Below are 17,968 nucleotides of genomic sequence, written 5' to 3'. Positions count from 1 at the left end.
TACACTGCTTATAGCCTCTGAGAAGAAGGTAAAGCAGCTTGCTGAGGCAGTCTGACTTGCTAGGGAATTCACAGTGCAGGCCTGTGCAGCCTAGAAATACCTTGGTCAAGAGGGAGAAAGAAGCAGCTTTCCATCAAGATGGTCAGGGATGCAACCCTATGCTCTGAGTGTCCCTAGCCTTGGTTTGCCATAAGCTGGGAGTGGACGACTGGGGATGGATCATTCAGTGATTGCCTGTTCCTGTTCTGTTCATTTCCTCTAAAGCATTTGGCACTGGCCACTGTCGGAAGACAGGATACTGGGCTAGATGGATCATTGGTCTGACCCAGTATGGCCATTTTTATGCCCAAGAGAGGTGACAGCTGGGGAGCCAGAAGCTGCTAGAGTGGGTGCTCCTGCTAGACCACAGAGAGGGATATAGGTGCAGTTGCCCTGAACTGTGATAACGATCATTATCTATTTTTGAAGAATAGCCCCATTAATCCTGCAGACACAGTGCCAAATTTTCATCTCAGTTATACCCATTCAATGCTACTGAATTCACATCAGTGCACTATATTTTACATTACAAGGGACAGGGACCCATGTTGGTGCAGTGTCAAGCATATGCTTGATGCTCAATATATAACAACATTATATTAATGATTAATTAATAACATAATAAATGGAAATGACTTCCTCTTAGAGCTGGAGAAATTGTTAACTTTCGGATTATAAAGAAAACCTGCTTTCTGGCAGGGAGTTTCTGAAGGTCATAATGTCTGATCCACTTCTCAGCCTTTCCATTGAATTCACTGAGAGTCAGACCAGGTCCTCCGTGTCTAAACCAATGACAGAGAAATTCATTTGGTTTGAAAATCTCTTGTCTAGAAAGAAGTCAGAATGGCAAAGGGAAAGAGTGTTCTAAATCTCTATCACACAGTGCTGGATACTTTAAAAAACAACAACCGGAACTGCTCTGATGAAAAATCTCCAAGCCACGACAACTGGACTCCTAAAATTTCTAACCATTTCTTCATTTAAAGCCTTTGTGGCCAGTTACTGATCTATAATCATACTTTTACATTAGGGTAAAATGTTCAAAAGCGCTTAAGTGACTTCAGAGCCTAAGTCTTAATTTCAAAAGTGACTCAGGCACTGTCAGAGTCTAAATCTCATTAAAAGTTAATAATCCATAGCAGGATTTAGGTGTGGCAATCCAGTGGAATCCTCAGCCCCAAGTTAGGCACATCTACTCCCTATCCAGTGCATGGGGAGAGCTAGGTGCCTCAGAGAGGGATTCACAGTAGTCAGCATGCTGAAAGGGGGAGCCATATAAGGTAGCCCATCGGAAATGCTGAGGAGAGGTGAATGGCCTAGGCCCCACCCCTTAGAGGTAATTAAGTAACTAACTCCAGGCTGGATGAAGATGCCTATCTCCACTTGGCCTTCACAGCTGTAAACCTTCTCCTAGACAAGGCACCTAAACCCTTTCTCACAAAAAACAAGAGAGGGACAGCCAATGGCCTGGGCACTCATCCTGGAATGTGGGAGATCTGGGTTCAAGTCCCTGCTCCAAATCAAGCAGAGTGGGGATCTGAAGTCTCCCACATCCCAGGTCAGAGCCCTTACCACTGGGCAACTGAGCTGGTACCTACGTACATATGTGCACACGCACACTACCCTCCAGCCTCCTCAACCAGCCTCCCGCCACTTCCTGATCAGTCAGCCTTGGCTTTCTTTTGTGCAAAGTCTGATCGAGTGGGTATACTCTGAACAGGCCAACTGGACTTAATCCCCGCTGTAGACAGCACTAGATCAACAGAAGAGTTCATCTGTCAACCTGTCTGCTGCCTCTTGGGAAAGTGGATTACCTTTGCGGATAGGAAAACCTCTCCTGTCAGCATTGGTAGTGTCTACACTGAAGCGCTACAGCTGTGCTACTACAGCATTTCAAGTGTAGACAAGCCCTTAGGAGGCTAGGGAATTTAGGTGGTAGCTGAATGGAGATTTTGAGGATCTCAATATCACATAAATATCAGAACCAGCCCCTTGGTGCATCCAGCCCTAAGTATGTCAGTCACGTCTGAAAATAAGACAGGTACTTCTGAAAACATTACCGCTATTAACTATTTATTTATAACAACAACCTAGCAGTATTTAAACTAAGGTTAAGTTATGTTTACACTGCGCCACAGTGCGGACTATAGGGGTGTGAACTGCACAGCACACACCAAAGTACTGCGATCTAATTGTCCCGTGTGGACATTGCTGTCATGAACTAAAAGGTATCTAGGTCACGTTAGCCCACTCCTGTTTGAAAGAGACTGCGTTAATGTGAACTAGCAATCTTTTTGTTTGCACCAGCTGCATCCATACAGGGCAGTAAGATTGCAACACTTTGGTGTGCTCTGCAATTCACATCCCCATAGCCGCACTGTGGTTCAGTGTACAAAAACCCTAAGTGTACTGATACACGTTCCATAGATGATCTAATGAGTAGCTTATGATAGATAACAAAGGAGGTTTTTCACTTCTTACATTAAGAATTTATCCTTTTGTATTTTGTTTAACACGAGATACACATGACATCAAAAGAAGACTGAAGTAGCAGTTCAGATTTCTGGATGTTTGCTTATTGTAATTCTACTGTATTATGGAACTTCCATATGGTATTTTCTTCTATATTTGTGTCGTATTGTTTTATTTTTATTATTATTAAATGTAAGTAACTTATTTGCTTAATATTGATTATAAAACATTTTTTTACAAGAGGAGACAACAGATCATGGCATGTAGTTTCAAAAAAAGATTTAAGGGACAAATTCTGTATGTCATTGTGCAGGCAAGGTTTCCAAAAAAATCAGGTGAGGAATTATTTCAAGTGACATTTTGTTGAGAGTCAAATCCTACTGACTTCCTCTTGGTAGTAGTCTCTTCTATTTCAGTGGAATTAATCTCCTGAGTAAAGTGAACAGAATTGGGGGCTGAGTAGAAAACTGTTGACATGAAAGTCAATTACTGCAGAGCTGGAGCCATGATGGCACCAAAGTAAGACTTTTTTTAAAAAGCCCTGTGAATGGAAGGGCCTGGAAGCCACACAAGAATGGAGTTTGCCACCAGCATGATGGGAGGATAAAAAGTATGGTCCAGCTTCTCAAAGATATGGAGGTGCATAATTTCCATTGAAATCAACTGCAGTTAGATGCCTAAACATCTTTGAGAATCTGGGCCTAACCACCTTAAAATGATAACACAAACTGAAGGAATGGTCTGGTTTACTTACTTTGAAAGGAGGACTGGAGTCACTTGGCCTTGCAGAGAAATCAAAGGAGATTATGAGATCAACACCTCGCTGAGGTCTTAAGATAAGGGGGTATGGCAGGTTAAAGGTGAGCCCACTATCCACTACATGAATCTTTTTACTCTTCACATCTAGTGGCTCATATATCCTCTCAAACTCATCAGGATCTAGGCAAAACAAAACAAAAAACAAATCCAAAAATCCCCAACAGTTAGTAATTGAATTGGTAAAGTACCCTTCTAATGGACTGTAGAATCCCTCAGAGCTATGGATGACAATTGCATTAAGTAACTTAACTAAATGTAAGCCTAATGTGATCTACTGTAAAGTAAGAAGTCTTAACAAAAAATGTATGTGTGTATTAAAAATAATCACAATAAGATGACTTCCAAAGTGACAGGAATTAGCCCCCCTAGGAACCCAAAGCAAATGGTTATCCAAATCCGATATCTGACTGCAAAATCATAAATGCTCATTGTATGTCCTTCAGTGCCAATCTGCACAACCGAACACTGTGTTGACATCCTTTCAAGGTTCAAGTGTCTGAAATTAGACTTTAGGCATGAATTAACACATTACCATGTTGCTTGTCACATTGGTCAGAACCATAATAATGTTTTACAGAAAAAGTTGTCAAGTTAGAGTCCACAGGCCCGAAAGCATGCAGTGTTCCCTCCCTGATCTCAAAGCTCAATCTGTGTGTGGGAGGAGTTCGGGGGGGAGTGAAGGGGGAAGAGAGGGAGATTTCTCCATGCCCATTTGCACCATCCCAGTCTCTGGATACTCCTAAATAATCCCTGTAGAGGTTGAATATTTTCTCCTAGGTATTAAAGATATTTCTGAAGAATGATTTTTTTCCTTCATAATGTACCTGATTGTACCACATAACAGGACTTTTAATCATAAACCGCGGTTTGCTCCCAAAGTTAAGTTAAAGATGCTTGAAATTTTGATTTAAACAGCGATGTCTGCAGAGGGCACTGTAGTCCAAGGAATGATGAACACTATGGCACCTGAGCACTCAGATTACTTGTTTCTGTTGTCTCTCCCTCTAATACCTACCAATCCAGGGTAGCGTCCAGGTGTGGATGACCTGTGCTATACAGGAAGGCAGACTAGAGGATCTAGTAGTCCCTTCTGGCCTTAAACTCTATGCCTCTGAGTTAAACAATCATGCATACCCTACACAGATGACAGAGTAAATAGTCACCCTTGCAAAGGTATTTTCACGTGAGGAAAAATGAATGGAAATTGATTCTTACTCTAGTTCCTAAAAACCAGGTTGCCCCTTGTACTTCAGGTTCCATGAAGAAAATTTTGCCCATTAAACCTCAAATCAAGTACTTAGATTCTTTTCTCTTTACCCAAGTACAGATTCATCAAATGATGCACCAATTTCCTATTTTGTACCTGAATTTCTCAAGGGAAATCTCCCTCAGAGCAATATGTGACTGAGATACAGGACTACTATTGAGACCTAACCAGACATCAGAACAATATTTCTCTATGCCTTATTAAAAAGCTACTCTTAACTTAAGTTACAGGCAAATAAATTTGGTTACATTATATGTTAATAACACCTTACATTACTGGAAGTGTAAAAACACACAGATTTACTTTGTATGTTTTTACATTTCTCTCAGCCTGGAAAATAAAAGTCAATTGTATCTGTTTTTCTTTTGTTTATACTGCAGCCAATTTACCTTTCCCGTTCTTACTGATATGATGATTGTATTTCATTTGTGTTTGTTTTTTTATGAACAATTTGCTTTCACTAGAATTTAAAAAAAAATTAAATCACTTCATCAATTTATAAAAGCTTTCTTTATTTAAATTTATGAAATTTTAATATGGGGCCAAAATAAAGTTCTTGTTGAGAGGTGCAACAATAGCTCTTCCCCCAAAATGGTTTAGTTAGTTTAGTCTTCTTTTTCAATTTATCACTGCTCCAAATGCTAAGCAGAACAACACATTTGATTTCACAGATGATACTATGGTCTCCCATCTCCAGGATGAGAATAAATCAGTGGTGACACCACTTGTACTAACACTTGTTCTGTATTGTATTTAATAGCACTAATGGTGCTATTCTTTATATCTCCATCTATATCAGCAAAAGTAACAGCTGATAATGTTAAAATTGCTTCCTAATCTTCATCAACAATACAGGGAAAGAAGAAGGAGAGAATATGATCTCTGGTGCCAGACAGGAGGAGCTGCCCTTTGTACCCCAGTACTGCACTCCCCCTAAGGGCTGGGTTAGGAACTGTTGGTTCATCTTGGGTTTGTAGGTTAAAGCAAGGGTGCCCAGGGTAACTGCTCTGTGCATTTCTGGCAGCCCTTGTAAGATATCCTGTGTTTTTCATCAGATTCTGAATGTTTATGGGAACTCCCCAAAGGTTAGCACCTGAAGGACCTAATGCTTGGAACACCTATAGCACTTGCCCCCAAATGTGTGGCATACCCAGCATGTTACCAAACAGATTCGGAGAGTTTAAGTTCAGAAGGGACCATCAGATCATCTAGTCTGACCTCCTATATACCATAGGCCATTAAATTTCACCAACCTACCCCTGTACTGAGCCCAGACTAGGGGATCTATGTAGCACAGCACTCACAGTGACTCCATGAATTGGAGTAAATTACAGTATGTTTATGGATTTTTTGCCTCTCTCTCTAAAGCATCAGCATTGGCCACTGTTGCAGACAGGGTGCCAGGTGAGAGAGATCATGGGATTACTCAGTTGTGGCTGGTCCAGGTTTTCTTTTTAAAAAAAGATACTAGTTTATATTCCTAGGAATTCTGCAAATTATTCTCTGTGAGATGTAGGATAAAAATGGAAGGATTTATTACATGTGAATTCATCAAAGAAAGATGCACCTCTCCTAAGATACTTTCTTATCACATGAAATCTTTTTTTAACAGTAAAACATAAAGTACAGTCATAAATTAATAGAATCTGTGTGTGACCAGCACAGAGTGATTATCCGATATACAAGAATTTGATTTAGAAGAAAGAATGTTTCAAGTATAGCTTATAAAACATGTTCTCATTTTTTATTTCCAGATGCTCCTTGTCACGGCGAGCAATTTAAAGGAAAGTGAGAGAGTTGAAAAGGGCATTCACAACTGACATGCATCTACCATAAAATAGTTTCCATAAGTATTGAAATAAGGAAGCAAAGCCTATGAGATATTTTTTCCCCATTGTTATTCAGTCGGCATTTTCTCAAGAGTGTTTTAAAGGGTGTTGGAATGTCAAAGACACAGAAATAGATCAACAATGAGTCTATATATTAATTATTCAGGAGTTTTCAAGTAGATTTGAGGTTATTTCTTAAAAACAAAAAAAACTGTGGGCAAAAGTTAGATGGGAATTCTACTTAAAATAAAAGGAGACAGCTCGGGCCACACAGAAGGACTGGATTCAATAAAACTCCATCCAGCTGAGGAAGCATATGTTTAAAAAATATATACAGATTAGATGCAGAAGCCAGTCTGGAGTTTTAATTGAATCAAAGCTCAAAGATTTTCAACAGCTGAAATTCTTAATGGAAAAATAAAAAGTGTCAGTGTGAGGACTTCCTGCTCCAAAGGATTAGAGCCAAACATTGGCCTGTTTGAAGTCAGTGGCAATAGGCCCAGGGATTGCCTGCAATAAGACTAGGATCTAGATCTGCAAAAACTGTTTGTTCTGAACAGGTAGCAGTTCCATGACCAGGTGTGAGCAGGGGTGCATCCCCACCTAGCAGTTAGAGTCTGTGGTGACAGTCTTACCTAGTGGTAGGAGATCAGGGAACCTAAGCCCAACCACAACACTGGGTTCCAACTCTAAGACCCTCATAAAGAAGGCTTCTGCTACTTGCGATCCAGCTAACACACTCTCCTGGGTCTCTTCCTACTGCTCTGTCCTTCCTCAGGGTACGTTGTGGCTTGTGGTTGTCCCCTGCAACCCGACCCATGGGCCTCTGCAGGCGGGGGAGTCTCAGCTCCGTGCAGCAGTCCTCCTCCTGGGGATGCTCTCCTGGCATAACCCCTCCGTAATAAATCTACCAAATTGAACTTGAAAGAGAACTCCACAGTTTGGTTTACTTTCCCTAGGGAGATCTGTCTCTCCACCCACCACCCTGCTGTGCTGAGGAGACTCCCTTTTAAGCCTCTTCTCCAACCGGAGCATGCCCAGTATGCCTGCTGGGGCAGGGCTCCTCAGGCCCAAAGTTGTTCTTGCTCCCCTGTCTCTTCAGGTCATCAAGCTGAGTGGACTTTTGGCCTGCCTGGGAAAAGTGTCCCAAAGAGTGGAGCTCTCTTCCTGGTTAAATTTGATGATTTGATTGAGCACAATACCACATAGAGCACCTGTCCTCAGCTCTGCTTACTCTCCTGTCTTGCTAGTCACTCCCCACTAAAGCTTACCTAGAAACAACTGCACAACGTAGCATTTGCAATCCTGCAAAGGGGAAGCTAAAGAATGTTGCCTGGCTGTTCTCCCAACCCCACCACTCTTCTGGGCTTATCAGGCCAATTTGGCTGGTATTTAACAACATAACCCCTGCATGCCATACAAGGGCGGGGAGGGAGGCAGAGAATCATATGATCCTCTCTTGAAAATCCCTTGTGATCTAATGTGATTATGGTGTCTTATGATGTATAAGGCTTTTATTCATGTTTATATGTATTTTATGATAATTGTGTATGTATAATACACTGGCCTGGATTCATGCATGTGGTCATGTCTCCTTCTAGTGGATGGTCCCATCTACTGTATTTCCTTCTGCCAGCTGCTACTTTAAGCTGAAGCATTAGATGCCTGTACTTTCAACGGTGCAGGTCTTGAGTTCAATGTCCACTGATGACTGTCAAGTATGCCTAAGTGCAGCGCTGGTTTTTTACATATACTATGACTTTATAAGTCTGTGAAGGGATCAATGTGAAAAGCACTATACAAATGTCAGCTCTGTTTTTTAAGTTGCCTTTATTTCTGGCCTGTTTAATGTTCCTATTAATAAACAAAAAGAAAACATATTGCTAATTCTGGTCAAATTATATTATTTTTAAAACCATGGGTAATAGCAACATGGATAAAGGACATGAAAAATCATGTAATATTTTGAATTTATTTCAAAGGTTCCTTTGAAGCCACTTCTTTAGACTCCCAGGCTCTTGTACAAATATAGATAAATCCATCAGTAGTATCAAAAGTACACTACTGAATAATCCATCTTAGTACAGCCCCTCTGTTCCTAACCACTGAGGGCCCAGTTCTATTGATAGTTACTGTTGAACAAAGTGTAGGCGTTACTCATAATCATAAGCACTATGCCTGGTAGCTTGCAAGACTGGATTCTAATCTTGTAATTTGAGCAAATACTTAGAAATGCAAAAAAAAAAAAAAAAAAGTCAACAGCAAAAAACTATTAGAACGTGGCCAGGGAAACTCCAAATGACCCGTAGTCAAAAAGAGAGGCGGATCTCTATCTATCTGAGGTTCAAATTTCAATCCAAATGAAAATCCTAGAGGTTGAGTGTTTGATTTTACATACTATGTGCCTTAAATATACTACATTTAATCAAAAGTTATTTTTTCCACAGATCTACTAAGCACTTTCCTGCCTGTTTTAGGCACTATAAATGCCACTATAAATATTAAGATTACCCAGTTGTAAACACCTCTGAGCTGAAAAATAATATTTAGAAAGTGGAGCACAGACGGAAATTACTATAGAGCTGTTCAAAAGGATAGTTACATTAACAAATACACATTAGAGAGTCACTTTGTTACTTGAGCTTTTAAATGACATCTGGTATTTACAATTCCATAACAACAAATTCAAACTTCCCCCTCCTGCACACACACATGGACTAGATACGAAGACATGTGGAAGTGCCCAAAGGATCTATCATGCTGAGGTAGGGATTTTAATGAGGAGAAAGGTGTGTCTTAGAGGACTAGCAGAGTAAGGATGTTCCACACTGGGGATAGCTAGGAGAGAAGCAGAAAAACAGAGCAGCAAGACTGGAGGCAGAGGCTGATACTTTGAGATCTACAGATGAAAAATGCTATATAAGAACTAACTGTTATTGTTGCTGATCTACTATGAAAAATTCAATGAGTAGGGAAGGGTCAGGATTTGTAGACAGGACTGAAGGGGGAGCATTAAGGAAAGAAAATTATGTTGATTGGCAAGACTCATTTCTGCCCCATGCTAATAAGAGAAGATGAAAAGAGCGTGATGGGATATTCCACATAGTCTTTTGTGAGTATTTCAAGAAAGCCAGGAAGTAGCCATGTACAAAAAGCACTTTCGTCAACTCTACCAAGGAAAGAGCAACTCCTCCCCACCCTACAAGTAAGTATGTTGTTCTACCAATTCTGACAGGAAGCCTTAGGGTGGGCATCATACAGAACCAACACATTGCACTTCTATGGAGTCAGTCCTGATTCTGCCAGGAGGCCTTGACTTGCCTCATATAGGAGTAACACATTGCGCTTCACAGCGCCAGTCATCTTAAGGACCTCAACGTGCTTGTAAATATTCAAGATTGCCCCTGTGCAAATATGCTCTTGCTTTCAGAAGTTTTCAGCTGTAAGCATTCCAGTCTAATGATATGTTCCCACAATTATAGCTCACAATTTATTCTTTCACTGACAGAAATGCAGTGCACAGATATTTTGTGAACTAACCTGCGACTGCAGTGTCCATTTCATCCTCCTCCACAGATTCCTGAGTACCCAGGCCTGCTAGAGGGGAGAGTGGGTACCATGTGTTGAGGTTCAAGCCCAGCATAAAGTTGTGTACTTTCCCAGCACGCCCTTCTCTGGTGTTGAAAAGGGAACTATCTCCCACCAAGGCCATCAGCATGCGCTGGACCCAGCTTTCTTGACTGCTACTTTGAAGTTCTTTTTCAGCCTCAAGATTTTCAGAGCCTGTGTGTAAAAAAATGACCAGCAGTGAAACAGTTAACATGAAAAGTGTCAAAATGAGGCTTCAGCTTCAACACCCTACTGAAGCAAAAGGGAGCCTTCACATCTCTCCCAGGACCAAACCATTCCCTGCTTTCATGCACAGCTCAAGTAAATGGAGTCTGCGCAGAGCATTTAAGAGGAGCTAGAGGAATTCTCACTCCTCAACTGTAGGGCATCCATCTAACTTCTTTGCTGCTTCTATAATATCATGACTGTGGAGATGAGAGGGTTCCTGCCATTGTGGGATGGGTGTGGATCCATGTAATAGCACATTCACTGGCCTCTCCAATGCACCCCCCCACCATGCCAGGCCCCTGTGTTCCAGGAAGATTCCTGCTGTATGGCCTAGGCCTTGCTAGGTGGAACCACGGTGGTGGTGCTGCATTTAGGGCCCCATGTGCTGGTGAAGGGGGATCAGCAGCCTTTCACCTGTGTGAAAACTCAGGCCTGTATCTGTATCTTCACAACCATAAGGAATATATAGATATACATAAGGATGTAGATATTGAGCTAAATCTTAAATTCTACAAATCTGCATAACAGAGAAACCTGAGCATTTAATAGTTAAGTTACAAAAGTTTTTCTATGGCTCTTGCTTTATTAAAAAATAATTATTGAATATCTAAATTTGGGGTCAAGATTGTTCTGATAACATCGCCCAAGTAAACTAAAAATGCAATCAAAACATAGCACCTACATTAAAGTAACCTGATTTCCAAAAGTGATGAGCATCCATAGCTTCCATTCAAACCTGCAAAGAATCTTACTGCCTGTGGGGCATGACCTTGAGCTCTCCGAACTCCCACCAACTTCTGTAGGTGTTTTGAGTGTTCAAGGAATTTAGCATCAGGCCCGATGTTCCAAGTGTAGCATTCTCATTTTTCTCTTTAATCCATGGTTCACAATGAGCTGTTTTTCATTTAAATAGGGGCAGAGCAAGTGTCAAAAGAGTAGGAAGTCTGATCTGCAGGTCCTACTGCAGACTTATCCTGTGGAAGTGTGAGAAATATGGCAAGCCCCAGTGTTTACTGTCACAAATCAAGCTGTGTAAACCGCATACAGACATACAAGGCCGTAAATAATGATTGTTTTCTTTATGTTGGACACTATGACACTGAAGCAGGATATCTGCAAATAAATACTGAAATTGGTATCTCTCCCTCCCCATTATTTCAAGTCAAAGGAGAAGTGATGGGCTTCTTATTTGACTAGACCTCATTTTCAAAGGTTTTGTTTTCCTCCTGCCGGTGCTGGCACCATCATTAAAACCTAAAACAGTGCCTGTTAGTTTTGGGTGTCTCTATTTCTTCTACAAGAATCAACATCACTGTTAACAACTATGATGTGGTGCGTGAAAGAATAAGGGATTTTAACATAAGAATGGCCATACTGGGTCAGACCAAAGGTCCACCTGGCCCAGTATCCTGTTTTCCAACAGTGGCCAATGCCAGGTGCTTCAGAGGGAATGAACATAACAGGTCATCATCAAGAGATCCATCCCCTGTCGCCCATTCCCAGTTGAAAACATTTTCATATATAAAAATCAAGATAAACTATTTGGGCAAGATGGAGATAATGGTTAAAAATTCAAAGGTGCTTAAGTGACTTAGGATCCTAAATCCCATTTCCAAATGTGACATAGACACTTAGAAGCCTGAGCCCCATTGCCTTTCAATTAGAATTATGCTCCTAAGTCTCTAAGTCACTTTTTCCAAAACACCAAAGTTCAATTTCCATATTTTACCCAATATGGTGGCCTTAGGCCCAGAATGGCAATACTGATGTCATTCACATGGTATCTGGAAGCACCGGAAATGCTAATCAAAGATAGTGGACTCAGACTGAGCCACACTCAACTGAACTTTAGATTAAGGGCCCTTTGAAATCAACAGGCATCTCTAGCTTACTGGGCTGATGACCAAGCCACAGACACTGGTGAACTTGCTAGCTCATCTACTTCAGTGTGGTGGGAAATACGGCTTGATGAGGTTACTGGCTCAACAACTCTCATGTTCTAGGCTTATGTCAAGATGTGGGCTTCTGTGAGGATTATTAGGGCAGCACTGCTGGCTTTCTGAGCTGATGTTAAGGCACAAGTCTCTGAGTGCTCATTTATTTACCAGCTTGAACAGTCTGGGCTGATATGAAGAGAAAAGCCTCTATCAGGTCTCTTGCTCAGGTCTCTTGGCCTTACTAAGCTAAAGCCAAAGCATATACTTTTTTAAGGTTGCTGGCTCAGGCAGTAGAATTTTACCATTGGCATCAATGGGATCTACAAAGGACAATATTCATGGGTAAGTCAAACGGGATTTGGCCCATTTGGGGGGTATGTACATGACTGATAGCAACAAAGGTCCCTAAGTTGTCTTTTGCCATCACAATCACCTTGCTTTAGCTAGACAAATCAACAGTATATATAGAAAAAGTGCAACAGGTATAGTAAGTAAAACATGCCCTGGACCATGGGGTTTTCCTTACCTTTTGGTCCCTGTGATTCATCTTCACTGTCTGAACTATCATTGCTCACAAGATGTTTTAGCCTAATGTTTTCTGTTGAAAAAAATATACAATATCTTAAATTAGTAGATCTAAGCTTACTAGAAGATCAGAAAAGTGTCAAGGTGTATCATTGTATAGTACTTGTGATAGATAGGAAATGAAAACTAAGCAAGACAGCCGTAGGGACTCAAATAACATTTGGACACAACTTTGAAGAATCTATTGTGTGTAATCCTGGTTTGGAATTGTTGCAAAGTTCAGGATGGGTTTGCCCTTTTTCACAGGAATTCAGCATTATCCAACGGAATTCTCCTTTCAAGGCAGAAAATCCTCTGAAGAACAGATGGAATTTTAAGGTGCAGTCCAGACATAAGCATGGGCAATGCACACTAACATCCATTGTGAATTACAACTACTTATACCAGGGTTGATTTCCCCAAGATTGTAAGCAAAATAACAAAACTAATGACTGCTTTGCAAGCCCACAAAATAAAACTACTTTAATAGAAAATAAGCCTGACAACAAAGCCATATATTCTCCTCTGAATGTATGCCTTTAATTTGTGGTAATGGGAATGCCATGTACATATCAAGTACCCCTCTACATTCTGGGAAATAAAAGAAAACAAGACAATTACATAACTTTAATACAAATCTATTTCATAGGGAAAAATGAAAAACAAAAAACCAGCAGTTAGGCCAAAGCAATTAACTTCAGTGGAGGAACAGGCATTTTACATTTCACATCATTAATCAACAGAATGAACACAAGGTACCTATTTGGCAAAAATCTATTTTCCATCAGGATAAGATCATTGTATCCAAAATAATCAAACTCAGCCTGAAACTGTAAATTACTTGGTGTTTTTCCAAAACCATAAAAGAATATTAAAAAAAAGGTAAAGGGTTTTTGAGAGCTGTGCAATTAAAGCAGCAATACATTCCACAGTCAGATCAAATAGCTCATAAAGGAGATTAATTTACGTGAAAACTATTTTCCAGTCAGCAAATTCTGTTTTCTTTAATTATTTCTGCTACTACATTTAAAGTAAACAACTATGTTTAAAATAATCAAGGAAAGCCTTTCTTGAAACAAATGGATTTTCAATTGTCATTGTCTTTAGTTATTTGACTTCAGCTGAATTATAAGAAAATCATTTTATAAACAGCCTAGTGTTGGAAAATCATCTTCAGCTGATACTGTGGGCAGTGTGTGTTGGAAGAAACAAGCTCACCAAGCTCCCAGTATTCTGACCTCATCTGTTTCGGTGTAAAGATTTAAATTGGGATTTTCAAAGTAGGCACCCAACTGCTACTGAAGCTATGGGAATTTGGTGCCTAACTCCTTTAGAGTCCTTTAAAAATTCCAGCCTTCCTCCCCAAGATAATTTATGATGTAAATAGTCTATACTAGAAATGTGAAAACAAGTAATAAGTGACTGAAGCCGAAAGAGGACTGTCTTCTCATAATTGTTTTGAATAAAATGGAATAGATATCATAAACCAATTGCCTCTGGCTAAAGAAAATCATCCATGTTATTTATGACATAAACCAAATTTTTGTCATTGCAGGACAGAGTTCGTCTTGGGTAGAAAATTCTTTGTTTGAGATTGTCATTTATACCAAGTATATTATCCAATCAAGGATAAGATCAACTAAAACATTAGGCAAGTAGCAACATGCATTTCCAATACTTCTGCTAGCTCAAAACAGAAAGCTTGATTGAGAGAGATTCAGGTTAACAAAAGGCATGTGGAAATTAAATTTAAATGTGCTATACATATAACGCTATGTTGATTATTTATGAGGACTAGTCCTTGTAGGATTAGATATTACACTGTAGAAATCTATACAGACACACAAGAGTTTCTGTCATTACAAATTTTCTCCTTAGATATTTTCACTCTTGAAAACTAAATAGCTACTCAGACACTACTTAAACTACTGTCAGTGCTAACACTATGCAACAAAGACAAATGTTACAAATTCTTGGATGATGACAAAGAATATCTGACAAGACAAAAATTAACAACCAAAAAAAGAAACTATTAAAAGCCACAAATATAGATTTTGAATGTCAAAGATGTATTTTTTTAAGAAAAAGATATGAGAAATAGCTTATTTAATTCTCATGTTCAATGTGGCTTATAGGTTTTGGGTAAAGTCCTGGTTCCACTGAACTCAGATGAAGTTTTGTCATTGACTTTAATGGGCCAGGATTCCATCACATAAGTTTTATAGTTTTGCCACTATAATATATTCAGGTTTCATCACCCTTTCCATGGTAAACTCTCACTTTGAGGTATTTTGTATTTGTCTGTAAAAATTAAACCAAGAGCAAGGATTGTTTTAATGAAAAATGTTGAAAAATATATTTGGAAGTGTAAAAAATAGATATTATTTTTAAGGATTTTTTGCCAGAGAAAAGATCTCTTTAAAAATTCAAAGTGATGCCCTGTTCTAGTAAAGCAACTAAGTACAGGCATAACTTTAAACACATAAGTAAACTTAGTGATTTTTACAGGGCTACTCGTGCTTAAACGTAAGTATCTGCTGAAGTGTTTTGCTGATTAATGCCTAAATTCCTATGTTTCAGTACCTCAAAAATTAACTCAGACAGATTATTATATTAACCAGATTATTTTTTCTTTATGCACTGAGTTTTGTTGCTCATGAACTGTACCAGACAGAAAGTCCTATAAGCTGAATTCTTCTATTTGCCACAAGACAGGAGCAGCATGACAAAGCTAGCTTCCCCATATTGTCCCAGCAATAGTCTCAACTACTAGACAGAAGGGATAGTGCAGTTTTTATGCACAGCCAAACCTCATCCACTCAACTCAGGCTATGGACATGGGTGCTGACTATTCTGGTTTATTTAGTGGTTAAAATGCATTTCATGAGCACCTATCCACAGTCTCTGGACACAGTACAAGAGTAAAAATCATTCCAATATCAAAAGCTTTTAGAAAACCCCAAACTAGCATTTTTAAAGATGTACCTTACCACAACCATCAAGCTCCAACATTCCCCTCCCTACAATGATGTGGACACTTGTCCAGTAGAAAGTGAACGGAGACCACTAAACTAGTTTCACAGAAACTAAACTATCATCAGATGGTAAGAATGGCACTCTGGAATGGAATGGAACTGGCAACCAAAAGGTGAAAAGCTGCATTATCCCTTTATCAATTGCATGAGCAGTCCCATCCTCAAAAGACATTTATTATAATTGCAGGTAGTCATGAGGGCAGGTTCACAGCCTGTTGGCTCCTGATGCTGACCACATCAATCAGAAAAAGCACTTTGGTGTATGTATATTTAAACCATCATGTTTTTAAAAAAATCTGTTTAAAGAATATTTATGTGCAAGACCTCTCCTCTTCCAATAGCCCTGACACAGGTCAAGTATGGTGCCAATTCAGACTACAAATAAATAAAAGTGGGGAAAGTATTGAGAAAGTAAGCCAATACTAATTCTCTTCCCCTGCCCTCCAAGTCCTTTGCTGGTGTCTATCAATGTAAATTGGTGAAAGGAAATTTCCCTGGCTTTTGACATGCAAGAAAAGGTTAACATAGTGTCGTACACCTACACACAGATCTAGAGTGATAGTGATGTTTGAGTTATTAATTCACTAAAATGTTAATACCAGTTGCTGGCTAATAGATTTGTTTTTGTTACATTACCTAATTCTTCCTCCATGGTGGGACCTTTATTATGAGAATTGGAAACTCCAAGTACTCTGTTAAATAATATAGAAAATGCACTGCCCCAGACGCCTGAAATGGGAAGAAAATGACTAAATCAATGGAAACTTGCAGAACAAAACATATATGAAATTATTTAAATAGCTAATTCTACTTTGAGAATGCATTGGAATAACACAAACAATGAGATTTTGGGACAGATTCGATCCTAAACTCAGATGTGCACCACATCATGAAATTCCCATCACTGAATATGGAACCATTCTTGTGGGTTCCCACCAGACTATTCAGATATGACTTTTCATATAGAGAAGAACAGGAGTACTTGTGGCACCTTAGAGACTAACAAATTTATTAGAGCATATGCTTTCGTGAAGTGAAGTGGGCTGTAGTCCACGAAAGCTTATGCTCTAATAAATTTGTTAGTCTCTAAGGTGCCACAAGTACTCCTGTTCTTCTTTTTGCGGATACAGACTAACACGGCTGCTACTCTGAAACCTTTCATATAGAGGTTATTCTTGTGTCAGACTGCTTCTGATTACAGAAAGACAAATTTAAAAGCACTGGAGAGAAGAGAATTGAAATGTCAGTTTTGTTTTATTTATTTATTTTAATCATTCACTTACCCATGAAGAAGTGTAGGGGGTTTTCTTCATGTTTTTTCACCACTGTTCCCATAAAAAATTTACTTCCAAACAAATCAGGAGGCATAAATGTGCCATACTTCGCCATACCAATCTCATATGGACTGAATTCCACCCAATCTGCATGCATTACATAAAGAAATTAGCTCACATTTTTCCTCCAGACATAAATGCAGCATGAACAAAAACAATTAATCTGTAACATACACAAATGACTGGCACCTTTCTCCAAGAGGAAAGAAAAGCATACAAGGATATATACTTGATGGTAAATTGTTCCCTGTTCATCTGCTATAAAATGCCGCAGATATATTTAAATTGAAAGTGTTTCTCCAGGACACATGTAATCTGGGTATGCCACTAGGTCAAGAACCCCTGGAAATGTCTTCCAAGTTATGCAGAAGTCAAAACTCCCTTGACTTCAATGGGAGTTTTGATCCTGAAGTTAAGCTGGAAACCTCATCCATTCTTACCATTCCTACCATAACAAAATTTGTTGAAAAAATTAGGCAGGCAGTGGCAGGGAGAGAGATAGTGAAACAGGCTATACAACATCTGGGTTCCATCTCATGCATCAATGTGAATCACCAACACAAATCCCAACAGTGGCAGCGATCCTCAGAGATCGCTGGATATACAAAATTATGAGTTTCTCTCTATTATGAGTATACTGAAAATATGAAGTATGGCGACATGTAGAGCAGATGAAATTGTTTTAATTTGCATAAAGCTTTGAAGAGACTCCAGAAGTAAAATCTGTATTTCACCAAAGACTAAGACTTATAGTGAAATACAATTAGAACAGACAGGGTTGGGAGCCAGTTAAAAAGTTTACTAACAACAGAGGATGCAAAAACATTGTAACTAT

The 17,968-nt window shown here is 39.4% G+C and overlaps 1 protein-coding gene across 2 annotated transcripts in view; it reads right to left on the bottom strand.

Annotated features, from left to right (window-relative positions):
* The window catches only part of PLA2G4A (phospholipase A2 group IVA), a 136,695-nt gene that overhangs the window by 9,585 nt on the left and 109,142 nt on the right, over positions 1-17,968 (bottom strand). For both annotated transcript variants that reach the window (XM_054037838.1, XM_054037839.1), the window contains 5 exons: positions 17,083-17,220; positions 16,436-16,528; positions 12,727-12,798; positions 9,967-10,209; positions 3,266-3,450 (listed from right to left, as the gene is read on the bottom strand). In XM_054037838.1, the coding sequence (XP_053893813.1) occupies positions 3,266-3,450; positions 9,967-10,209; positions 12,727-12,798; positions 16,436-16,528; positions 17,083-17,220 (731 nt within the window). The remainder of the gene's footprint in view (positions 1-3,265; positions 3,451-9,966; positions 10,210-12,726; positions 12,799-16,435; positions 16,529-17,082; positions 17,221-17,968) is intronic.

This window comes from Malaclemys terrapin, chromosome 8 (assembly GCF_027887155.1).
Source record: "Malaclemys terrapin pileata isolate rMalTer1 chromosome 8, rMalTer1.hap1, whole genome shotgun sequence".
NCBI classification, from domain to species: domain Eukaryota; kingdom Metazoa; phylum Chordata; order Testudines; family Emydidae; genus Malaclemys; species Malaclemys terrapin.
Note: the sequence above shows the minus strand (reverse complement) of the source record. Positions and strands in the feature narration are given on the sequence as shown.